Genomic DNA, 22,481 nt, shown 5'->3' with positions numbered 1-22,481 from the left:
TTGATTTCTTCTTACCCTACAAATATTTTTATCTACGGTAGATAACACAGTACCCTACCGTGTCAGAGAGTAATAAACTCGAACGACGTCTCCCTCTCGAGGGGTTAGACCAAAACTTCACCACTGGCAAAACCGTTTCCTTCCGAGACTCCGAGTCGTTCGAATTGCGTGATCACAGCTTGGTAACTTGGTAAGCCAGATGTCGACAGTTTGTCAGTGAAAGCGGATCGATCCGGAGTGCACTGCGCACATCTGGCGCGCATTCCCATTGACCAGTCTCGAACGAAGACTAAGACCAATGGTGTGCTTAGTTAGTAGTCGCTCGGTGACTTTGGAAACGCAAGGTTTTTCGCAGCAGTCTCGCGCACTCTGAAATAATTCGTAAAGTGCAGGAAAATCCAATTGGAATTGCAAAGTAGGAAGAAGAAGGGAGCCAAAGAAATTGGGGTTGATCGGTGTGAGGAGGCTCGATCGAAGATTCATTCTTGTCGAGGCTCGTTGGGTAACTCGTTAAAATCGTTGTGCGCACGTTGACGTGAGTACTGACCAATAAGAGGTGAGGTGGGGGGGTGAGGTGGGGAGAAGCGCGTGACACGAATCGGGGAGCAAAAGAAAAGCTGCAAGTTCTCTTCGGTAGGAAGATTACTGAGAGGGGAGCGTGCAAGACGAGGTGAGTCTCGTGGAGAAGACGTTGTTGAGTTCGAAAGAGTTTTCTTGAACGGCGATCGATCCGACGTCGGTTGTGCTGTCGCCACTCGCCCCGTTGCTCTTTCCGCCGTGCGCGCATAGCTCTCTGTGTGCCTTTCTAGCCTGGCCTGGCTACAACGATGGCTTGGCCTGGGCAACACGCTCTCGCCTCGCGCTCAATGCACACATTCGCGTCTTGTTTTCTTGTCATGTCTTGTCTTGTTTTGCCTGGTCTCTCTCTCTCTCTCTCTCTCTCTCTCCGTTCCTACTACGTACACTTATCCTCTCTAACGCGCTGCGTTCCATCGTCCCTTCCCTGCATGCCATAACCTACGCACACATTGGATAAGCGGACGTAATAAATTAATTATCCTATGCGGGACTACGGACGAAGGTCGCGTAACGCTAGATCGATCTGTTCCCTCTTGCGGAAAATAATCGCCATTTTCCCTTTATCTCGAATACGTCATCCTCTCAGCGTAATGCAGTATAACCTAGAATTTTTAATTTTCCACTGTGCCGAGTAACGAGTGAAGTTTTACGTTAGCAGGACGTTCGATGAATAACGAGTGGCCCTTTTTAAACGTCCACGGTTCGATAACAATCATAGCGAGATCGCGTTAACCCCGATATGTTCCACGCGAGTTTTCTACGCGGAAAATCAATACACGACCTCCACACAATTACATGTATAGGTACTGCTCGCTGTACGAGGACAGAGAGTGGAGAGAGGTCCGTTCCTTCTGACGTGTTGGTAATTCGTTGAAATTCGCGTCGTCCCGCAAAAGCGATCGCGTTTCGTTTTAGAAGCTCCTGGAGATCGATTTTCCAGTTACCAATACATACGTATACGTGTATGTGTAGTCGCGACCCAGCTGACTCGCTACTCGATCCTTTCGTGGCTTCCATGGGCGTAGAAAACTGACCAGTTCAACCGATTACCAAATTCATAAACCGTTGTTCGTAATATAATTTATATTTGTTATACGACGAATTACGTAGTCTTAATTCTCAGTTAAATATTCCACTATGCTCCCGAATCAGTTATATGCATATATATACAGCTTTTGAAACTGATCTGTTTATGTGACGATTGAAACGGGAAACCTGGACCACATCCCCATAATAATGATAGATTTTTAAACGAAAAATACTCTTTGAATTTGCGCTCGACAGAAGTCGACAGAAGCAATGTGTGTTTTGGTGCAACAGCACACACATAAAAACACACATACATACATTAATTATACGTAAAAAGCTGCTGCATGTGCGTGCCAGTAATTGTGAAATAAAAATGACGTATACGTGTTATATGTATATATACATGTACTATGTTCAATGTCCAATTTCTTCGTGATTATATCTACAGCTTATGCGAACCTTAAACACAAAAGCACTTTGAAAACAGTTCTCACACTTGCGAATGGCATGTGCCACGCATGATTTAGCCAATACAAAGCCTAATTTATATTGCATGTAGCCAGGAACACGAAAAAACGCACCTTGTTTCTTTCTCCCATAAAATTCGCAAGGAAAACTCGGGACGTTGCTTCCCCGGTAAAAATCCCGAGTTCTTATACCGCAAAAATAGACGTAACAATCTTGTTAAATTTCTGGCAAGAGTCCAAGAAGGAAAAGTCCACTAGCAAAAATTGGCATTGACGTGGAAAAAGAAAGTGAGGGGCAGAGAATATTTGAACGAGATTGGAACGACATTACAGTTCGCTCTGCGAGTACGCGCTATAAGAACTCCGCGATGTAAACATAAACAGAGGGGGACGTCCCGAGCGTTCCAGGAACAGAATATTGTTTCTTTATCTGAGTTTTTCTCTCTTTTCTTCCTTTGCCCGTTCGTTTGCCTTGTTGACGTATACGAAACGCTTCTGGAACGATCAGCTTCGCAGCTCAAGAACGCCAGGGGCAGCAGCAGCGTTCACCAGGAAGCTTAAGGTCCTGGTGTGGCAAAGAGGAAGTCATTGAGGAGTGGAAGGATCGGAAATAGCGCCATGCCGGCAGGTATGGGCGCATCGTACAGGTCCCTCGGTGACCTGGGCGAGGATGTCTACAAGAGCACGACCATCGTCGATCAAACTCAGAGCACCGGACAGAGCGTCCTCGAGAGCGTGAAGAAGGCTTTCAGCTTCGCGGCGCCCAAGGTCGAGATCAGGAAGAAGGAGCCACTGATCGTAGACCGTCGGGAGAGTATCTCCATCGTATCGAGGTAATTCCCCATGAGCCACCCTAATCCCCCTTCATGGAAGACTAACCAACTACCAACAGGTTGCCAGGTAGGGATTCACGCAAAAGCCCCGCGCTGGACTCTCGCACATTTCGCACCGTTCGACTAATCTTTCTTTGCAAAATAATCCTTAACTTTTTAATCACAGTCCCTCCGGTGATTTATCATTGATCCATAAACGCTTTGCTGGGGAAGGTAAGAGGCTTGCTTGATTTTGGATTTATCGAGGTGATTTGGTGTTAAAGAAGGGCTTGTCCGGTGACTATTGATCGGCTGGGGGAAAGCAGGCCACGAGGTAAGCTGCATATCGTGCAACCTGTACTTTGCTCAACGTGTGTGTATACTATATACCTTCCACAGTAGCTTCTTCCTCTCTTGCATGCTTTTAGCACTCGTTTATTCTCGTCCTTGGCTTGTCGCTTCGCTTCTTGGTCCCTCCTTGTTCTGCCCGTAACGCTTCAGTTGCTCAGTTTCAAGCTACTCATTGTCTCTTGCGAAAATGTTCGTCAAACTGTAGCCTCCTCCCTCGAGCCACTGATTGACGATGGTGCAAGCCGTTAGGGCTGGCCGAGTGTGATTATTCGCGGGCATTTTGTTCTAGGAACAGAAACAACATGCCGACCGCCGCAGCTCCTGAGGAATCTGCTCTTTTGGGGTAAGTTGCTATATGCCAGAAAACTATTATCGAATTGAAAGTTTTAGTTTAGGATAGGGTTGACTTTTTTGTAGTGGCTCTAAAATCATTAATTTTACACACTTGTCATCGTTAGAGTATTTTAGTGGGTATATATAGATGTATGTAGAATCTAAGGAAGTAATCGGAAAAGAAACGATTTTTTTACCTCGTGCAAAACTAAAATTATAGTTGACTTTTTCCATATATAGTTGCTCCAAAATTAATTTATATACACATCTCTATAGTTAGACCATTCCAATAGTTACACAAATACGTACATATTTTAATGTAATGACCGGAAAAGAAAAAACAATGTTGCTTACCTCAGCACAAAACTATAGTTACAATCGACTCTTTTCGTAGTAACTCCAACTCTCATCAGACCATTAAAATAGGTACATAAATACACAGAGAGTCTAATCAAATAACCGGGGGAAGGAAGAAAGAATTTTTTACCTCGTGCAAGACCGACACTGACCCCTTTGCCGCAGGTGCTATTAGGAGTAACACGATTATTGTTCTTTCCCGAGGCATAATTACTCTCCGACTCAAAAACAGGGTCGATAGAGTTGCCAGAGAGAAAAAGCATGTTGACAGAGCACGTAGATAGAATCCTAGCTTCATACTCGAGTGTGTCATATTTTTCAATCGATAGGCTGAATTCAGCAAAAACCTGTCCAACCATTTTTGCTCGCGTGCACAATGCGAGTCGAGTCCTGTTCTCCTCATCAACCTACAATGTGGATGTAGCATCGATTAAGACATAAATGTTAATTTAACAAAGCTTCGAGAGAGCCTTGTATATTTAAATGATTTAAAGTGATCAGTATATATAAATATATATATATATATTATATATATAGATGAAGAGTCAGTAACGAAAACAAGTCTATAATTGGCGACCATTAAGATCTCAAGAAAGAATGTGATTTTATCCAGTGAAACGCTTATATGCATTATGCAGATACTCTTCTTGGTCTTCTTCTTCATTATCTTTTTGCTACTAAATGTCTGTCGAGTCTCCTCATCGTGAAAACCTAATCGATTTACACGTGGAATGAGTTAGCTCTGTTGTACCAGTCGCCATTTTGGAAAACGTTATTTATCAATTTGGTAAAAATAATTTTAAAATGTACGGTGAATGAGAAAAATAAAAAATATCTATCAGATTTTTTCCCGGAGATTTTGCAAGGATAAAAAAAAAGAGGATGAGAAAGTCTTACGTCAACGTTAAGATACCGTCGTTTCGACTTGTCGTGTCTCCAGCTTTGCTCCACTTTCCTCGGAAATTCGCCTAACGATATTTGGCAATTCGCCAATTATAGTGAATCGTATATTTCGCCGACCTTAAACCCTTTTTATGTCCTAAAATAAATGCGGAAGAGCTTGTGCAAAGAGCTTTATTTCATTGATACTCGGATCTCGATGATTGATTCTTGTGGTAATGGAAGCTTTTTTCCAGAGAGGATCAAAGATATTGAATGTGATAATAAAATTTTGTTCTGATTTGTCCTCTAAATCAGGAATTCGTGATATTTTATATCTTTTTAAATTAGTAAATTCATTACACGAATTATTTAAAATAAAATCTCCTGTGCATCGGCGATTAGTTTTTATGAAAATAGACACTTTTTCAGGCTAGATCAGAAATATCAAATATAATAATAAAACCTTGCCCTGGTCAGTCCTCTGCTTCAGGAATTCGAGCTATTTCAAACATTCTTTTAATTAGTAAATTCATTACACGAATTATTTAGAATATCTTGCACAATCCTCTCTTGTGCAACAGAGTATCGCTCATTTCTCAGGCACTTAAACTTCTCTATATATGCTTACTTGCACACACCCACACACAGAACAATGAGAATAGCCCTTACAAAGCCATTGAATACTAGTTTGAGCCAGTGTAGTGCGAAGTAATGAAAAATGTGTGAGCAGTCCCCAGAGTAGAAAAGAAAGGTCCAGTGACATGCTGTGTGAATCTGCCATGATGGAGACCCAAGGTAATAATGGACAGTTGCTATGCAGTTGGTTGCATTCGGATTGAAATATCTGCATGGAATGAATATATAGCTATATTGATGCATAAGGATGCAAGTTTGATCATGGAAAATAATGTATTCTATATTGAAAACACATTTATATTTAACACTGATCTGCTTTTATTTTAACAATGCATTTTCTACAATTTTCAATATACCAAAATGAATGTTCATCCCAGATAATTTGAATTCATTCTTAGATCCAGAATTTTTCAATACTCTTTTGTAACACGAGATTTTGACAACAGCTTCGGTTAATGAAGTTTCAGTAATGTACCTAATATTAAAAACACGTTTTATTTAACACTGATCTGCTTTTATTTAACACAATGCATTTTCTACAATTTTCAATATACCAAAATGAATGTTCATCCCAGATAATTTGAACTCATTCTTAGATCCAGAATTTTTGCAATACTCTTTTGTAACAGGAGACTCTGCCAGCAGCTTCGGTTTACGAAGCTTCAGTCAATAAATCGATATAAAAAGGACACGAAGCATGTATCGTGTGTCAAAGTATCGGATGTATTCTCTCAACTCAACTGTAAAGATTGAAAGACTCATAAAAGATTCTAAATTAATATTTATATTGTAAGGTCGAGTCTAATTTTCCCTCAATCATATTTTTTGTGAAAATTATTGCGACCGTCACAGTGACGCCGGAAGTATCAGAGTGACGCGTTGAAGATACGGGATATCACGCGTAGATTAAACGTGCTTGGAAAGTTAATTAAATGAAATGTTAAGAGGATGAGGTAAAAGTCTGAAAAGGTACGGGGATAATAAAGTTAAGTTGGATGACCTCGTTCTTAGAGTTCATCACGCGGTTCATTATTGAATTTTTTTCTCTTAGGTAGCATGAGACGTCGTTGAGAATACCGGATGTTATTTAATTCATCATCCTTCCTTTTGTGACGTATATATATTGTGCGAAAAGTAGAAATGTAGAATTGTTCTAATACGTATCAAAATAGTCAAGGCTCATAAAGCGATCCATCATTAAATTGATTTATCTATATGGTGCGAGGTGTCGTTAGGAAATACCGGATGTTACTTTATTCATCATCCTTCCTTCTACTTTATATATCAATATTATTCAAAAAGCAGAAATCTAAATGTTTTTCAGTATATATCAAAAGAAATTGAAGTTCCTAAAGCAATTCATCGTCAAATTTATCCATTCTCTATATCATCAAGCATCATTAAAAAATACCGGAAGTAACTTTGTTCACCAACCTTCCTTCTTCTCTATATATCAACATTATCAAAAAAAAGCAGAACCCCAGAATTTCTGTAATGTCACAAGAATTGAAAATCTAATTTAGAGTCAGGATCTTCGAAGATTGCGATTTGTATGAGGTAGTGTAGAATTGCTGCGATGGAGGAATTCTCCTTTCCCCACATTCCTGCAAGAATTCCTCAGCGATTGAACTATATCCCCTGCAATTTATATCGACTCGTTCCGAAAGAATACTATATATGCATTACCAGTAAGCAAATAGCATCAGAGAACTGGAAAAGCCTTGCACTCGTTCCATACACGATTTCTTGGGATTTGATGAAATTTCCAGTGGAACCCATGTTTCTCATTAGAAGTAGAGATGGAAAATCTGCTTATACATTCGAGTGACTCTGTATATACATGTATACCCCATCGAGACAGGTATATATGTAACACGGGAAGGAAAGGAAACGTGACAAATTAGATTTACGAGGATAAACCTGCAATTGAATTTGATATTGGAGGAAACAAATAAATAATTACCAATTTGTTATTAATCTAAAAAATTAGAATTTAAAAACAATCCTCTTATATATATATATATATATATCTCCAAGTGAAAAATATTTGGCTCAAGCTGGAAACTTTTAGCTTTGACGAGTTGTAAAAGACATAACTTCCGGTTTACATATATACATATATATGTAAATTTCGAATGGCCATTTTATAACTCCTCGCTCGTTTCATGGCAATTCCGCTTTTACAGCGTATCGATCGTCGACGGCAGGCGTCGCGACGCCGTCTGAGGTACATTCGTCTCTACGAGTGCACTCGGATCTATTTCAGGTATTTGTCTTTCGTTGGGACGCTAAAAACCTTAAAGTGGAAGATTACGAACGATATTCCAGAATTCCTCGTCCGAGTCTACTGTAAAATTGCTGGGAGCTCAGCTTCGGGACCCAACCCTCGCGTTTTCTCACTAAAACGAATTGGGTCACAACGCTAGAGCAGAAAATCAAGTGCATATGGTAGCCACTTTCCAGGAAAATTGAAGCAATTGTAGCGAAATCGCGTTACGCGTTAGTCTTTGTACTTACGCTTCTCTTGTAAATCAATTTTGAAGGGGAAACTATCTCTGTTATCGGTTTGTCTGGTTAACGTATAAGGTGGTTTGATATATACAATATTCTTATTATTTTAATGATTCAATACAAATTTTTGTATTATCAGAGTTTCTCTTTTGGAGAATTGTGTTTTAAGAAAATTTTAAAACCTGATGATGCTCTTTAAGGAATTATTAAAATTGGACCGAAATCACGTTATATGGTTGGTCTTCTCTCTCGTAAATCAATTTTGAGGGGGAAACTATCTCTGTTATCAGTTTGTCTGGATAACGTATAAGGTGGTTTGATATATACAATATTCTTATTATTATAATTATTTAATACAAGGTTTTGTATTACTGGTGCTTCTCTCTCGATAATTGTATTTTAAGAAAATTTGAAAATCTGATGATACTCGTTAAGGGCTCTGACTAAAATTGAACCGAAATCACGTTACGCGTTAGTCCTCCATCTTGTAAAGGAGAAAACTATCTCCATTATAAGTTTGTCTAGTTAACGTATAAGACAGTTTACTATGTATATAAAATATTCTTATTATTTAATAAATGTTTTAATATTACTCGAGTTTCTCGAAAATCGTATTTAAAAAAAAATAAAAAATCTGATTATACTCCTTAAGACTAGACTAAAGTTGAAATAAAATTGACAAAAGAATAAATCTTCAGACTTACGTCAATGAAGGTCAAAGGTGATAAAACAGACAAATTCTTGTTTAGCACGATGCCCTCAGATAGCATGGACGACATCGAGCTGAAGAACATTCAATTGCAATTTCCTGCATTGAGATACCTGTCGAGGGACGATGGTTCTGTACGAGAGGAGAGAGTGGAAACTGACAAAGGAAGTTTACTGGTTGCTGTACAAGGAAATCGAGCTAAGCCAGCAATTCTCACTTACCATGATCTAGGCCTTAATTGTGAGTACTTTGGTGCACTTACTTTATGCAGTAAAAATTCTTTGCTAATTTTTTTATTAATTTTTACAATATTCTTTCAGATATTTCGAGCTTCCAGGCATTCTTCAACTACATCGACATGCGAGTCCTTCTCGAAAATTTCTGCGTCTATCACGTGAACGCACCTGGACAAGAAGAAGGTGCATCCACGTTACCAGAAGAGTAAGCAAGAAATGTTTACTTTGATTAAAGACTCAGCAAGCTTTGCTTCGATTAACGTTAACTCGTGCAATTGTACGAGCTGAAGAGTAAGCAGGAATTGTTTACTTTGATCAAAGACTCAGCGAGCTTTGCTTCGATTAACGATAACTCGTGCAGTTGTACGGACTCGATCTTAACGTAATTAGTTTGTCAATATCTTCATCGTTGTGATAATCGATAACTAAGTTTGAGTAGAAGATTCCTAAATGGATTCAGCAATCGTGGAATCGATGAGATATTCCTTGAATGGTTTTGTGACGAGGATAATGGGAGGGGAATCAGTTTTAATCCTGTTGGAATAATTAGTTTTTCATTTTTTTCAGCTACGTTTATCCGTCCATGGATGAGTTGGCGGAACAGCTGTTGTTCGTTCTTGGCCATTTCAGTCTGAAATCAGTGATCGGTTTTGGAGTCGGTGCTGGGGCTAATATCCTGGCGAGATTCGCGTTGGCACATCATCAAAAGGTCAACGCCCTTTGCCTTATCAACTGCGTATCCACGCAAGCTGGATGGATCGAGTGGGGCTACCAAAAATTAAACGTTCGCCATCTCAGGTCGCAAGGCATGACTCAGGGTGTTCTCGAATACCTCATGTGGCATCATTTTGGCAGGGTAATGTTTATCTTATTTTTGGATTATTGATAAGAGAGGATGTCAAAGAAATTATAGTGATTTGAACTCATTTAATTTTTGTTTACACGAGAGGCTTGGTAATCTTATTACGTTATAATTTTATAAATTTGATCGTTTTTTTAAAAAAAGTGTTTGATTCGAGATTGCCAAAATGCTAGGTTTAGGTAGAATGGTTAAGCCTCAGGAGAAAAGTCTTAAGTAACTTGTTAATATTGTCAATATTTGCAGAGTTATATAGAATATACTTGAGCAAAGATTCTGTTTAAATTGCTAACTAGTTTAGTAAATATTAATAATATAACAAAATTTTATAAGAGCTTAATAACTTGTCTTTACTTTGCTAATATTTTTCGAGTTACACAAAACTCTGTTTAGCTTTAAATCCCTTAGATCGATAATCTACAAAAATAATTCTACGATTCATTCAATATGAACCAAATTAAAAATAGTATAGAATAATTCTTATGGACATCGCAATATATTTAAAAATAACGTTACTAGTTTTAAAAAGCACCTGGCTCTAATTTAAACGAATTTAAAAATTTATATCTCAAGAAAAGTGTTCTCAGTATTTCCTTCACGTTTGTAGCTCAACGTGTTTGTCATAAAATTCTATCGAGTGTTCGAATAATAAAAAAATTCTGTCCAACTTTCCAATCGAATTACTCTATTCTCAAACTTGCATTACGAGTTTAAAAAACTACTCTGGGACTTTTTTAGGGCACGGAGGAGAGAAATCACGATCTGGTGCAGGTGTACAAAAATTACTTCGAGCGTCGAGTGAATCCGACGAATCTGGCATTGTTTATCGACAGTTACGTTCGTCGTACGGACCTGAACATCACGAGAGAGCTGGATCCAACGCGCAAGAAGGAAGGACTTACCCTTGGGGTACCCGTCATGAACATCACTGGTGCTCTCAGTCCTCACGTCGACGACACCGTTACGTTAAACGGTCGTCTCGATCCAACAAACAGTTCCTGGATGAAGGTCTGTTTTCCTCATTACTTTACGCTCTGAAAAACATTTTTAGAGAGTTACAACGATGGTCGTGGGCAAATTTGTAATCCACGTCCGACGTTGTAAATTTACACAGGCTTGTAGAAGAACAGTTTAATAAATAATATTGCTACATTGTTATTTATTTAAAAATGTAATTTCACAACGACATTCGTTATGAAATTACAGAGAGTTGTGGAAGAACAATTTAATAATTGTTAGAGGGAAATTTATTAATTAATTTAAACACGTATCTTTACAATAATATAATCATCAGTTAAAAAATAATCCACTTTTGACGTTACAAATTTACACAGCTCTATTTAACAAAGATTTAACAATTATTACAATAAAATTGATTAATTAAATTAAACGCGTAGCTTTATAATAACAAACCGTCAGTTAAAAAGTTCTCCACTTTTAACGTTACAAAATTTGCACAGTTCTGCATAAGAAAGACATATCAATAATTATATCAAAATTATTTCTAAATAAATATAAATTTACAATAACAGTCGCGTGATACAAAATTCCTCAGGACCTTTGTCATTTCTACAGAAATATTTTACAGAGTTTTTACCAATATATAAAAGAACAATAAATTCATTATCGATCGAACAATAACATTACAAAATTATTCATCAGATCTCAGACTGCGGAATGGTGCTGGAGGAGCAGCCCGGTAAAGTAAGCGAGGCCTTCCGACTGTTTCTTCAAGGAGAAGGATATGGTAAGTGAGCGCCGGCGCGAGCTACACCTTAGAAACTAATAATCCAAAAATTACGAGACCGAATTTCACTGATAATCAAAGAGAAAACCTCCGAAAGAAAAAGAAAAAGTAACAAGAAAAGAACATTACGTACACTGCAGCACGCATCACGTTACAACGCAGGAATTCACGCGTGACCGTCTCCTGGCTGAAATTACTGGTGAACCAAAAACTCATTGGAAACTCTCTCAATTATACATATATATATATATATATATATAAACAAACATATATATATACACCAAAAAATCCCAATAAAGCAGATGGTCACGTAGGTTCCTGTCGACGAAAACTTTTAAATAAAAAAGTGTGAAGAAAAAGAAGCTTTTCATGAATGTTTGGAGAACTTTACTCATGCATTAAGTTTACTCTGTCGATAATAAATTAGCTTTCGCTACAAGTAATGTTTGGCCTATGAGATGGTAGTCTAGTCGATACTCTGTGTATTATTTATTATAAACAGAATGAACTTAGGTGAATTAGCAAATGGCAGTGCGAATTCAATGAGGCAATTCAAATAAAACGCGATCGATTCACGGTTGAGCGTAGAAAATTGCAGGCAACGAAGATTGAGCTTGTAATCTTAGTTAGTTGGTTTTCACAGCATTTTGCTGATTAGGCTATGCAAATCGCATTAAGTACTCACGATCCAGGCAAATGATTGGCACAGATTTTCCTGTCGGTTTAAATCTTAATTTCTATACTATATATAGAATCAAGGCCAAGGTTCGGTTTGTACTTTCTGCGACGCGTCGAGTGGCATGAAAATTAAAAGAGCTGGTAAAAATCGAGAAACGGAGCTCGATGGTCCGTTTGGCTTCTTCGTGACAGAAAACACACTATCACTTATCACTAGACACTTGGCTTTGTATGATTAGCGCTGAAATCAGCCGGAAGAGTTTCGTGGGAAGGATTCGTGGATGAAATTCAATGGATTTCCGGATTCCTCGTTGAAGACGTCAATGTCTCTGTATTGTCGCGTTGGATGACCTTGAGATTGGACCGAAACAATTGAATTTCATTTAGGGTTACTGGGTCTCGTCAGACGAGTCACGGTCGACCGCTTCTTCATTTTTTTATATTAAATTTACGTAGCGAATGTTTGCGAGGGCTACTCGAGTACACGAGATTGTTATTAATTTATTGTTATATATATGTATATATATATAACCAAACGCATCGTTGTCATTGTTGCTCATGCTAAGAATTCTCTTTGGAAATATTGTGTAGTCGAGTGGCACGTGTCACACTAACACGTGTATCTCGAGCCGGTTCGTAGGTTACTCACACGAATCAATTCTACGTATATGTATACTATATAGATGAAGGAGGAAAAAGCTACACGAGCATTTTCAGTTCGCTAGTTTCAGCGAGATTCATAAGTGTTCTCTCGATCATGTACCTTTATCCGCTGGAAATCGTTGGCACGAGATGATAAATAAAAAGAAGATTGAAAAAAGATCCCATTGAATTCGTCCCTACGTCTTACAAAAAAATATATAATTTTTAATTTGTAATACTTGAAAAAGAGTGTTGAGAGTTGAGAGGCAATTGACGGAAAAGAAAATTCTTGCTGATCGACTTTGCGCCTTTATTTCTCTCTCACGCGTCTCTCGGATCGATCGAGTGGTATGTATAGTACTATATATATACTATGTTATAAAAAAATTCGTTGAGATTTATTGTGCTTCTTGGCTATTTTTTGCGCTTCGTAGTGCACAGAGAAAAGAGCAAAGTAAAAAATGAGTTTTTGTAGCGTCCGTGTTAAAGCTTGCGTTAATTTATTTATTTTTTTTTATGCAATATGTAAATTGAGCGTATTTTGAGCAAGAGAAAATTGTTTAGCGCTATTTAGTTTGTTTACAGTGCGAATTTTTTATGTATATATATATATGCTTAAATTTATTTTTGCTGGTTGGTGCACAGAAATTTAAATTTAATGCACCAGCTGTTATATATATATATATATATATATATATATAGAGAGAGAGAGTAAAGTCAGCGAAAGCAATGACGTTGAGTGGTGCCAGCAGCTGTTTAAGAAATTTTCTTCTTTTCTGCGTTTTAGTGGTGAAATCTTCGCGGAAGCCCGTGACACCGACAACACCCGAAGGTAAATGTAATTAGGAATTGAAGGCTGCAAGGAGTCGAACGCGCAGTTGGCCGATAAGGCCAAACGTCTAAACGTTGAGTAAGTCGGAATTCAACTTTTCAAAGGAAAGTCTCAGACTGTCCAAAATTAACGCAACATTTGGGAAGATGTAATTGGTGTTTGGGGACCGATCCGGTCGTTCTAAAATTCCACTAACTCGTTTGCAACTCTGCAAGTGCAAATACAACCCTTCCTGGTATGCCTTCTAACCACCTCTTGAAATATTAACTCGATTTTTTAATTATCTACACTATATATACATATTTATTATGATTAAGAAGTGTTTCTCTGAAAAAATAATTTCTTCAGTGCGAGGGAAATTTTTTTATCGATCGAGTGGTTCTTTTAACGCGTACACAGGGAGAGAAAACAGTATACATATATAACGTTTGAATGTATCGATAGTCGGTAAGTGACTTTAGCGGCCGTAAATAAAACAGGAATCTTCATTTTCGCAGGCTGCAGATCTTTTCTCAATAACTTTGCAATTTTTCCACATAGCAGCGTGTCGATCTTTCGTGGCAGGTTGTACACGAATCATTAACAGGATCTCGCACCTCGACAGTAGAATTGTAGAAAAAATGTGCTATTATACCCACAATGCGTTTTCTTCCACGTATATACACAGCAATTCACTAACAGTACACACTTTTCTCTCGTTTCAATTTGCATGTTTTTTGCTTGCTCGAGTTTAGCAACGTACACATCAATAATAAGCTCGTCGATCGGTACGTTGACCGTTCGACCATTAAGCGCGTGTATTTTCATTCTTAACAGAAACATACATATATATAGGTATATAAACATACATGAGATAGAAATAAATTTCACGTCATTTGGGTCGAAGAAATTAAGGAGGAGGCTCAACGAGGAATTAATGAGTTTTATCGACTTTTCATTGCAGTGGCACCACTCTCACCGTTAAGAATGGCTGACTATAGGCTAGCCTCCCTCGAAGGACTGAATCACGTCTGTGGAAGAAAATTGGATTGGCCTACCGCAATCATTCACATCACTGAAAATCCTATATCCGAAGCAGTGGTTTGTTAAGAGGATGTGTATCCGGAAACCTTCTTCAGAGGCACCAAGATTTCAATTATTTTCAAGGCCGAAGTCTACGTGGGATAACCAGGAAATCGGTTGTCGATCCAACGATGAACGTTGGTTCTAATTCAACAGTTGTTTCTTTCCATCGCTTTGTTCGATTCTCTTTCTTCTGCTTTTATTTTTATAGAGAGGTCGAAGGAATTAGTTTTGTTTCATTGGAATTTTTCTAAGATTTTTTATTAATTTTAAGCATTCTTTAAGAGAATTCAGTGGTAATGTTATTATTATATAAATTATTTGTGCAAATTGATCAGTGAGGATCCAGCACGATTATTCGAGAGGAATTCAGGTTAAAATATTTTTAGTTCGAGTTTGATAAGAGGAAAATTTATGTAGATGCAACGAAGAGAGCTTTTGCCGCTTGTTCGAGGATTCTTAATTGGCACGCATTGATCTGGGGAATTATTGCAGGAGAAAGCTATAAAAATTTGTTAAATAAATATTGCAGGAAGAAGCTACAAAAAATAGTTAAATTATTTATACGAATTTATTAGTGTGGATCGAGCTAAACTAAAGTCGAAATATCTTTAGTTCGTCTGTTAAAAAAAACTTATATAGATGCAACGAAGAGAGCTTTTGCCGCTTGTTCAAGGACAAATAATTGACACGCGTTGATCCGAGGTAATATTGCAGGAGAAAGCTAGAAAAAAATAATTAAATAAATAATCAAATAAACGTTAAAAATAGATGGAAGTTGATAAGAGCACGGTAGCGAAGCGTGCACTATTGCTTTACATGTTTCTAAATAAAAAAAAACGACAACAAGTGTTAGGCAAACAAAAGCTGTTAGGTGTGAAAGCTTCTAAAATAATTGGATCATTCAAAATCATCGAGCATATCCACAAGAGTCAAAGTTTCACTGAAAGTACATGAATAAGTACGACAGAGAGAGAGACATTCTTAGTCGAATCGCGATTTTGGGGTAATTTTAGAAAAAAATTCTTTGATTCTTTGTTCGTGCTCTCTTAATAGCGTTTTACGCTTTTTCTTGCGCGATATTTCACTGAGAAAGAAAGAAAAGTTATATAAAAAGCAAGGAATAAAAACGATCGAAAAATCAATAACGAATTTAGAGGTTATTTGGAGGTTAGGTAGCAATAACAAAAAAGTTGAGTAAGATGCAACTGAAACCTGATTTGGTACCTCTTAATTTAAGCAGGCTTTTGAAGCCTCTAGCGTGATATGATAAGACGTGCCTGCAACGCGAAGTCTAACGTAGTTTTCCAAAGTTTCACCGCCTTTAGTTTTCTATGTGAATAAATGACCCCCAAATTCTCCACGCTTCTCGCGACCCTTCACCGACGTGTGACGCAGCAAAGTACAGTATCCCATACAACACTAAGTGACTTAAAGACATCTTTTAGACATATTTTAGTCAATTGGATAACTGAAAGATGCCCTATAAGAGAACTTTCAGTCGAGTGTGCTATATGGAGTGCTACGTTTATGGCGATAATAGCCAAGTCTGAATATTCTCGCGATAAAACAAACGCAATCTGCACACAAATCGAACCTTGGATTTTTCCAGCTTGATTCCGGGAACTTCGCAAATGCCCCTTTATCTCAATCACCCCTCCCCCCCCCCCTCCCCCCCACTTCCGCCGATTCTATCCAACACAGCCATTTTTCGATTCGCTCTTGATAAGCCAAAGGTTGTAACCTACCGTTTGGATAATTATTATTTTTAAGGATTTATGGTTTTTACATTGATTAAATGGCATTTACAACCATTGATGACGTATATAATCTACATATCGAGGGATAATTCCGAATTTTTCGCAAGTTCAACGAGACTCGAGGGGTAGTGGAAGTTTGGTTTTGGGATAATACTGTACTACTATTATATATAGCTACTAAGTATACACTATATACAATATACATATTAAAACGATTATTGTGCCGTGTGTCGATTACAAAACTATCTATAGAAGCTCTCGCGAATTAGTCTTACGCTAGATCAATGCGCATGCGCGAGATCGAGGAGGAGCCACAAGGCGAAGAGAGATGAGAGAGAGACAACGCGAGATCCATCACAACTCGTCCCTTCCTTTCCAAATCACCTTTCGTCAGATTCGGTATACTCCGTCAGACCAAGTTTTTCGACACGAACTTTTTCTATCTTTATTCGCGTGTGAGAAATCTTTGTAAAATTCTAACTAACATATCGACACACTCGATTATACGTATACTGGTCCAGAGTTGCCAGAAATTGCTCTTTTACAGCTAAGGAACAATCTTATAACCCCTGTATATACATGTGATACGTCACTGTGTTTTGGTTCAAAATCACTGTAAAATAACAACTTTTAGGAATTCTGTATACTGCGAGAGTGAGTTTGACGCACACCTGGAATAGGAATTGGTTTACGTTTCGTCTCGTTATTCAGAAGGATCTCAATTTTTACACAGAACCTCTTCGAAAATCTCTTTCTTTTCGCGATCGAAGAGGTCCTGTAGGAAAACTCGGATTCCTCGAATTTGTCCCCCAAGATACATGAATTTTTACGTATTATACATACACACACATATATATATATATATACACATATATCTAAAACGTGTCGTATAAGTGTCTAAACCTGTATACTTTCGCAATAACCAATGATAATTGCTCTTGCTGGTTCTAAACGAAAATATTTACATTCTCCGGTGGAGTGTCCGAAAGGGACGAAACGAAAAAAGTCTCCCGAGTGTAACGAAAAATCTCAGTTCGATTGCGCGTGTGCGTGTGCGTATCTACTCGATTTGAAAGAGAAAGAGATTTTCACTTTCACGCGTAAGGGGAAGGCAAAGGAACGTAAAACAATGTACTAGATAGAATAAAGCAGTTGCAGTACTGTGCGCAAACATATACGTAGACGGAGCTTGAACACATACAAAACTATACACAGATTAAACACGTACGCACCTACTATACATCAATTGTTATTTATAATAAATAAATGAAGTTTAAAAATGAGAATGCTTTAATCATCAATTTAATTACACTCCTTATCGAATCCCCTCAACTTGTTCCCCGTACAATATTGAGTCAGCTTATTTCTAGCTGAGCAATGGTAATAAGGGAGACTATGGAAGATACTCTATACCACTCAATATCGCTAATCAATTCTAGCTGCTTCCACGAACACGCCACTCTACTCGCTTTACGACTGGTTTCTCGAAATCTGCTTGGGTATCTTTCTCTGTGGACGTTTCTACTTTTTAAAATTCGCATCGTACTCTGGAACGAGATACAATATAATAATAATAATAATAATAATAACAATAACTCATGAGAGAAATACTTAATGAACGTTGCAACGGGATTCTCGAGAGAATTGAAGCTGGCTTGAATAGGAGAATCTTTGGAAAGGTAAGGTGTGGTTTTACGAGTATATAATACATATGTATATCGCAGTGCGCGTTGGGCCTCCGCGGATCGTTTCCTCGGGGATCCTCGGTAATCTTCGTGGATCCTCGTGTACGCGAGCTCAGCGCCGACTGTCGGAGGCGCTTGAAACGAGCCTTCGTCTTTGACAAGCGCGCGTATTCTTGAGCCGACCAGCGTGGGAGTAAGGCTGTCCACTGGAAAGCCCGTCAAGGTGGTCTACGGTCAACACCTTTCTTTTTACTCTTTGTTTATTTCCCGTGTTTGCCCAAGAAACCCTCGGAATCGCAGGTTGAGCGAGAAAAACAATCGGAACCTTTCACGATGCGGGATGCACTGTGCTGAGGATAAAGTGAAAATTATCGCGATTGAACAGACCCATTCATTGGTCTTTGGTGAAAACTATCGGTCTACGAGACTCATCATGGATTATACTATATAAACAGTTTGTTCGATACATTGCTATTATCTCCGAAAACAACCAATTTTTATTCTATGTATACGTGTATATAAATATAACATTAAAGAATCGCAAGTTTCTCTTTTCCACCCAATTTCCACGGTAAAGCTTGACAGTGTGAATCAGTGAATGCAAATCGTGTGCACGGTGTGTACAAGTGTGGTGAATATGCATTGGTGAGGTGCCAGAGGAGTTTATGCAGGATTCCCAAGGCCAGGATAAAAATGGGAGTCGTTAAGGTTCTGGGGATTTACTTGCTCCTGATGCTGGCTCCTTTGCAGGAGGCCGACGTCATCGAGGAAAGAGGTGGGTTTTTTTCCTTCTATTCTCTTTTTCTGTCATCTTGCTAACGACCTCCGAAGCTTATCACGAGAAACCTACGTGTAATACGAGATTGAACGAGAAATGTTGATCCACGTCGCGTAACGTCCTTCGGAAAGAAAGGTTCTAAACGATCGAACCAAAGCAAGGACGTTAACTTTTAGAACGGATGCAATTTAAAAAAGTGCTACTGGTATATATACATGACAACAAAAAATGTGAATCACACCTGCGTTCGGAGTACTTATTTCTCAATAATGTTATAATGATTAGTTTCTTATATAGAAACCCATACGTATATATTGTATAAAGTAAATAATGTATAGTAGAGTTTGTTTAACGGTACCGAGTTGCAAACCATTGCTATATATACGGTCTAGCCTTTTCTACAGGTAGTTATATATATACTGTGTATACCTGTGCACTTCAGCAAGTCTTTGGCTTCGAGTTATCACTGCAGATAAAGAACCTGGTTTATCGCGTTTCTATTAAGAATCTGTTTAATCACTGATAAGCAAAAGTAGGAAGGAGCTGCGCCGTTACAGCCGGCTTGCAAACAAAAACACTTGACAATTGTTAAAAAATAGTATGTATATAAATAAACCTATATAGGTACATTGTTTTATATATATGTACGCGCGTATGTCTTGAAAGATTGATTTAGACCATATTTAGACGTACACTGTTAAAACGTCTGCTATGGGGAATCCAGGCCGATGGTATTATATCTCACGATCACTAAGCCTACCACGTTAGAAACTTAACTCAAACTGGTTGTACAGACGTTATTACAACGAATCGCAACGTTTTTAATTAATTTTCCAAATCAATTTATACTTTAAGTGATTTGATGATATTCATATATATCACGATTCCTAAGTCCCTGTACTGAGAAAAAATTTATTTTATTTGAATTAATCCTTACACTGAACAGTCCCATTGGAACTATTCACTTTTGATAATAAAAAGCTTTAACTTAAATGGATTAAATTCCACTTGAATAGAATATATATTTTTTAAATTAAAACTAAGTAAATTAATCATTGGGACCACTCGATGCAAGGATTTATTAAAATTAAGTATTTTTTTATTGTATCACAATAATAACTTGACTCCAATTGGTCGTACAAATGTTTTTAAAACGAATCGCTACGCTCCTAATTTATTTTCCAAATTCATTTATACCTTAAGTGTTTTGATAATACATATTGCGATTCCTGAATCTGCACTGAGACAATTTTTATTTGATTCAAGTTAATCCTCACACTGAATAGTCACATTGAAATTATTAACATGATAATAATAGACTTTGATTTAAATTTCATTTGAATTAAACATTTTCTTTAATTAAATCTAAATAAATTATTTCATCGTGACTGCTCGATGCAAGGATTTATAAAAATGAATTAATTTTTCCCCCAAGTACCACGATAAGAACTCTACACACAAATTGTTCGTACGAACGTTCCTACAACGAATCGCTACGTTCTCAATTAATTTTCCAAATCAATTTATACTCGGAGTGCTTTGACGATTGTATAATCTCGCGGCGTAAGGCGATTCGCGCGGGGTGAACGCTGCGTCATCGGCCGTCATTAGAATCGTCATCACGAGCATCGGTTCAAGTGGTATTGACCCGCGTTCTTTTTCGCGACTCCCTATACCGATTCGTGGGAACCGATGACGACTCGATTTGGAGCGTTTGGGGCCGAGACTCGCTGGAACCGCGAAGGAAAATTAGCGTGCGAGTCCACGATCGAGCGCAGATTTTATTCCTCGCGAGTACAAATAGTCTCGAGTGTAACTTGGATAGAGTCGAGTTTGATTCGAGGCTCGGTTTATGCTTGGCTGGCTACCACTCCCCTCTGTGCCGTTGTAACGTGGAATAAAGAGAGAAAAGAGGAAAGTCAGCCTTAAGAACGCGAGGGAACTCATTCTTATACTTACTACCAGCCACTCCCCCCCCCCCCTCCCCTCACCCTCCTCCCTCTTACTCCTACTTCTCATCCTACAACTCGTCTTCATCCTTGTACACCTTCAACTTTTATATTTTTGATTTTTTCGACATTGCTCGTGCTAAAGGTTCTTCGTATTATTCTATGATTGTCGTTATTTATTTCGTAGGTGTGATATTTTTATTATTAATGTTGTGGTTTTTAGATCTCAAATTTTATAAAAAAAGAAAATATCTTTTAAGAAAACGCGAGGAACTCATTCTTGTAGTTTCTACCAGCCACTCTTGCCCCTCCTCTTTATCTTCATTCTTGTACACCTCCAACTTTATATTTTTGCTTTTTTCCACTAATTCGTGATGCAACTCCTTGATTCAGTATCTATATATAGATATAATATAGTAGGTATATTAATATCGCATTTGAATAGCAAATTTTGTAACATCTGCATTGTTTGACACACAGCGTAACTTTAAATAGAAAATTAATTGTAGTCTCTCTGTTCTTTTAATTTATATATATTGTGCATATAAAACACCTTCTATTTTCTTACTGGATACCAAAAGATAAATAGAGAGAGAGAGAGAGAGAGAGAGAGAGAGAGAGAGAGAGAGAATTTGAAAACGTTGCACGAAAATGTGGCAACGTTGCTCGAAAATAGTGGATAATATCCAGTTCGTTTGCCTCACGAGGAAAAAGGGATCCCTGCTGGGAAGGTCTTAACGGGGGTGGCCAGTTTTGTTCATTCATGGTTCACCTTTCTTCCACGAAGAGCTCTTGGGACCTTACTGCCAAAACTCATGGCTAACCTAGAATGACTCGAGGAATTTTACGGAAGAATGAAAATCCGAGACTCCTATCTATTTGTTACGCAGCTTTATTCAATGCAACAAAAATATTTAATAAATTATTACACGAATTATTATTCATTACAGTATATATCAAAGTTCACTGGTACTCTGTGTATATATAATAATATTATTATTACAATATTTAAAAATATATCTCATACCGTTGATATAAAGAAACTTGGTCATCACTCGAAGGTCATTAGTAAACAAGAATTTGTATTATCTTTATAACAATTTTCCTCCAATATTTACATATCTATTCCCAAAGCACAAAAAACATTCACAAAATAATTACACCAACCATCACTAATTACAATATATGAAAGTTCACTGACACATTGCGTACCATAATCCTCTAGACGATATTCAGAGACACATCTGACGCTTGTCGATCTCAAGGAGCATGGTCACGATTGTAGGGTCACTAGCAGGAAAGGATTTGTAATCTCTTCCTTACGAGCATTCATAATTTCAATGTCGCTGTTGATCCATTGACTAAGAAAGCCCTGAAAAAGAAAGGGACAGTCAAAGATTCCTTTCGTGGGACCAAACAAGAATATCACTCACGTTCCGGACGCAGTTAAACATCACCCGAAGAAAATCCATCAAACATAAAGCCATAACCCAAGGTTACATCCTGTACCAAAGCGAGAAATGCAACAAAACTACTTATTAACTCCTAAAATCAACTCCAATTACAAAAAGTTCCGCTTCTACATCT

At 37.8% G+C, this 22,481-nt stretch overlaps 2 protein-coding genes across 11 annotated transcripts in view; both read left to right on the top strand.

The window, feature by feature from the left end:
- Window positions 1-271: 271 nt before the first annotated feature.
- Window positions 272-17,768, top strand: MESK2 (misexpression suppressor of KSR 2). 9 transcript variants are annotated; one of them, XM_066734303.1, is made up of 10 exons: window positions 272-670; window positions 2,584-2,908; window positions 3,528-3,581; window positions 8,707-8,906; window positions 8,987-9,107; window positions 9,470-9,758; window positions 10,500-10,769; window positions 11,424-11,508; window positions 13,616-13,660; window positions 14,604-17,768. In XM_066734303.1, exons 2-10 carry the CDS (start codon window positions 2,694-2,696, stop codon window positions 14,747-14,749), a joined length of 1,425 nt encoding a protein of 474 aa, XP_066590400.1. In that variant the 5' UTR covers window positions 272-670; window positions 2,584-2,693; the 3' UTR covers window positions 14,750-17,768. The 9 variants fall into 9 exon arrangements, 8 of the variants coding, with proteins under 8 accessions (XP_066590400.1, XP_066590403.1, XP_066590405.1 ...); XR_010823302.1 differs by having other exon boundaries at window positions 274-670; window positions 13,616-13,738; window positions 14,604-14,744; XM_066734304.1 differs by lacking the exon at window positions 272-670 and adding an exon at window positions 714-1,646.
- Window positions 17,769-18,360: 592 nt separating this feature from the next.
- The window catches only part of Egfr (epidermal growth factor receptor), a 56,930-nt gene continuing 52,809 nt past the window's right edge, over window positions 18,361-22,481 (top strand). Inside the window, exon 1 of one of the 2 annotated variants that reach the window (XM_066734302.1) lies at window positions 18,361-18,942. In XM_066734302.1, coding sequence (XP_066590399.1) covers window positions 18,861-18,942 — 82 coding nt within the window. In that variant the 5' untranslated portion in view covers window positions 18,361-18,860. The remainder of the gene's footprint in view (window positions 18,943-22,481) is intronic. The other variant, XM_066734301.1, reaches the window with a different exon arrangement.

The sequence above is a fragment of the Prorops nasuta genome, unplaced genomic scaffold (genome assembly GCF_024137725.1).
Source record: "Prorops nasuta isolate Cenicafe-Biocafe unplaced genomic scaffold, Cenicafe_Pnas_1.2 PNAS00011, whole genome shotgun sequence".
NCBI lineage: Eukaryota > Metazoa > Arthropoda > Insecta > Hymenoptera > Bethylidae > Prorops > Prorops nasuta.
The sequence above is the reverse complement of the archived record's forward strand: the minus strand, read 5'-3'. Positions and strand labels throughout refer to the sequence as shown.

Excerpts from the sequence above, each read along its gene's own strand:
- MESK2 (XM_066734303.1), top strand. The coding sequence starts at position 2,694 with ATGCCGGCAGGTATGGGCGCATCGTACAGGTCCCTCGGTGACCTGGGC. Across the intron at positions 2,909-3,527 it reads AGTATCTCCATCGTATCGAG|GAACAGAAACAACATGCCGA; the intron begins GTAATTCCCCAT and ends ATTTTGTTCTAG. Across the intron at positions 10,770-11,423 it reads CAAACAGTTCCTGGATGAAG|ATCTCAGACTGCGGAATGGT; the intron begins GTCTGTTTTCCT and ends ATTATTCATCAG.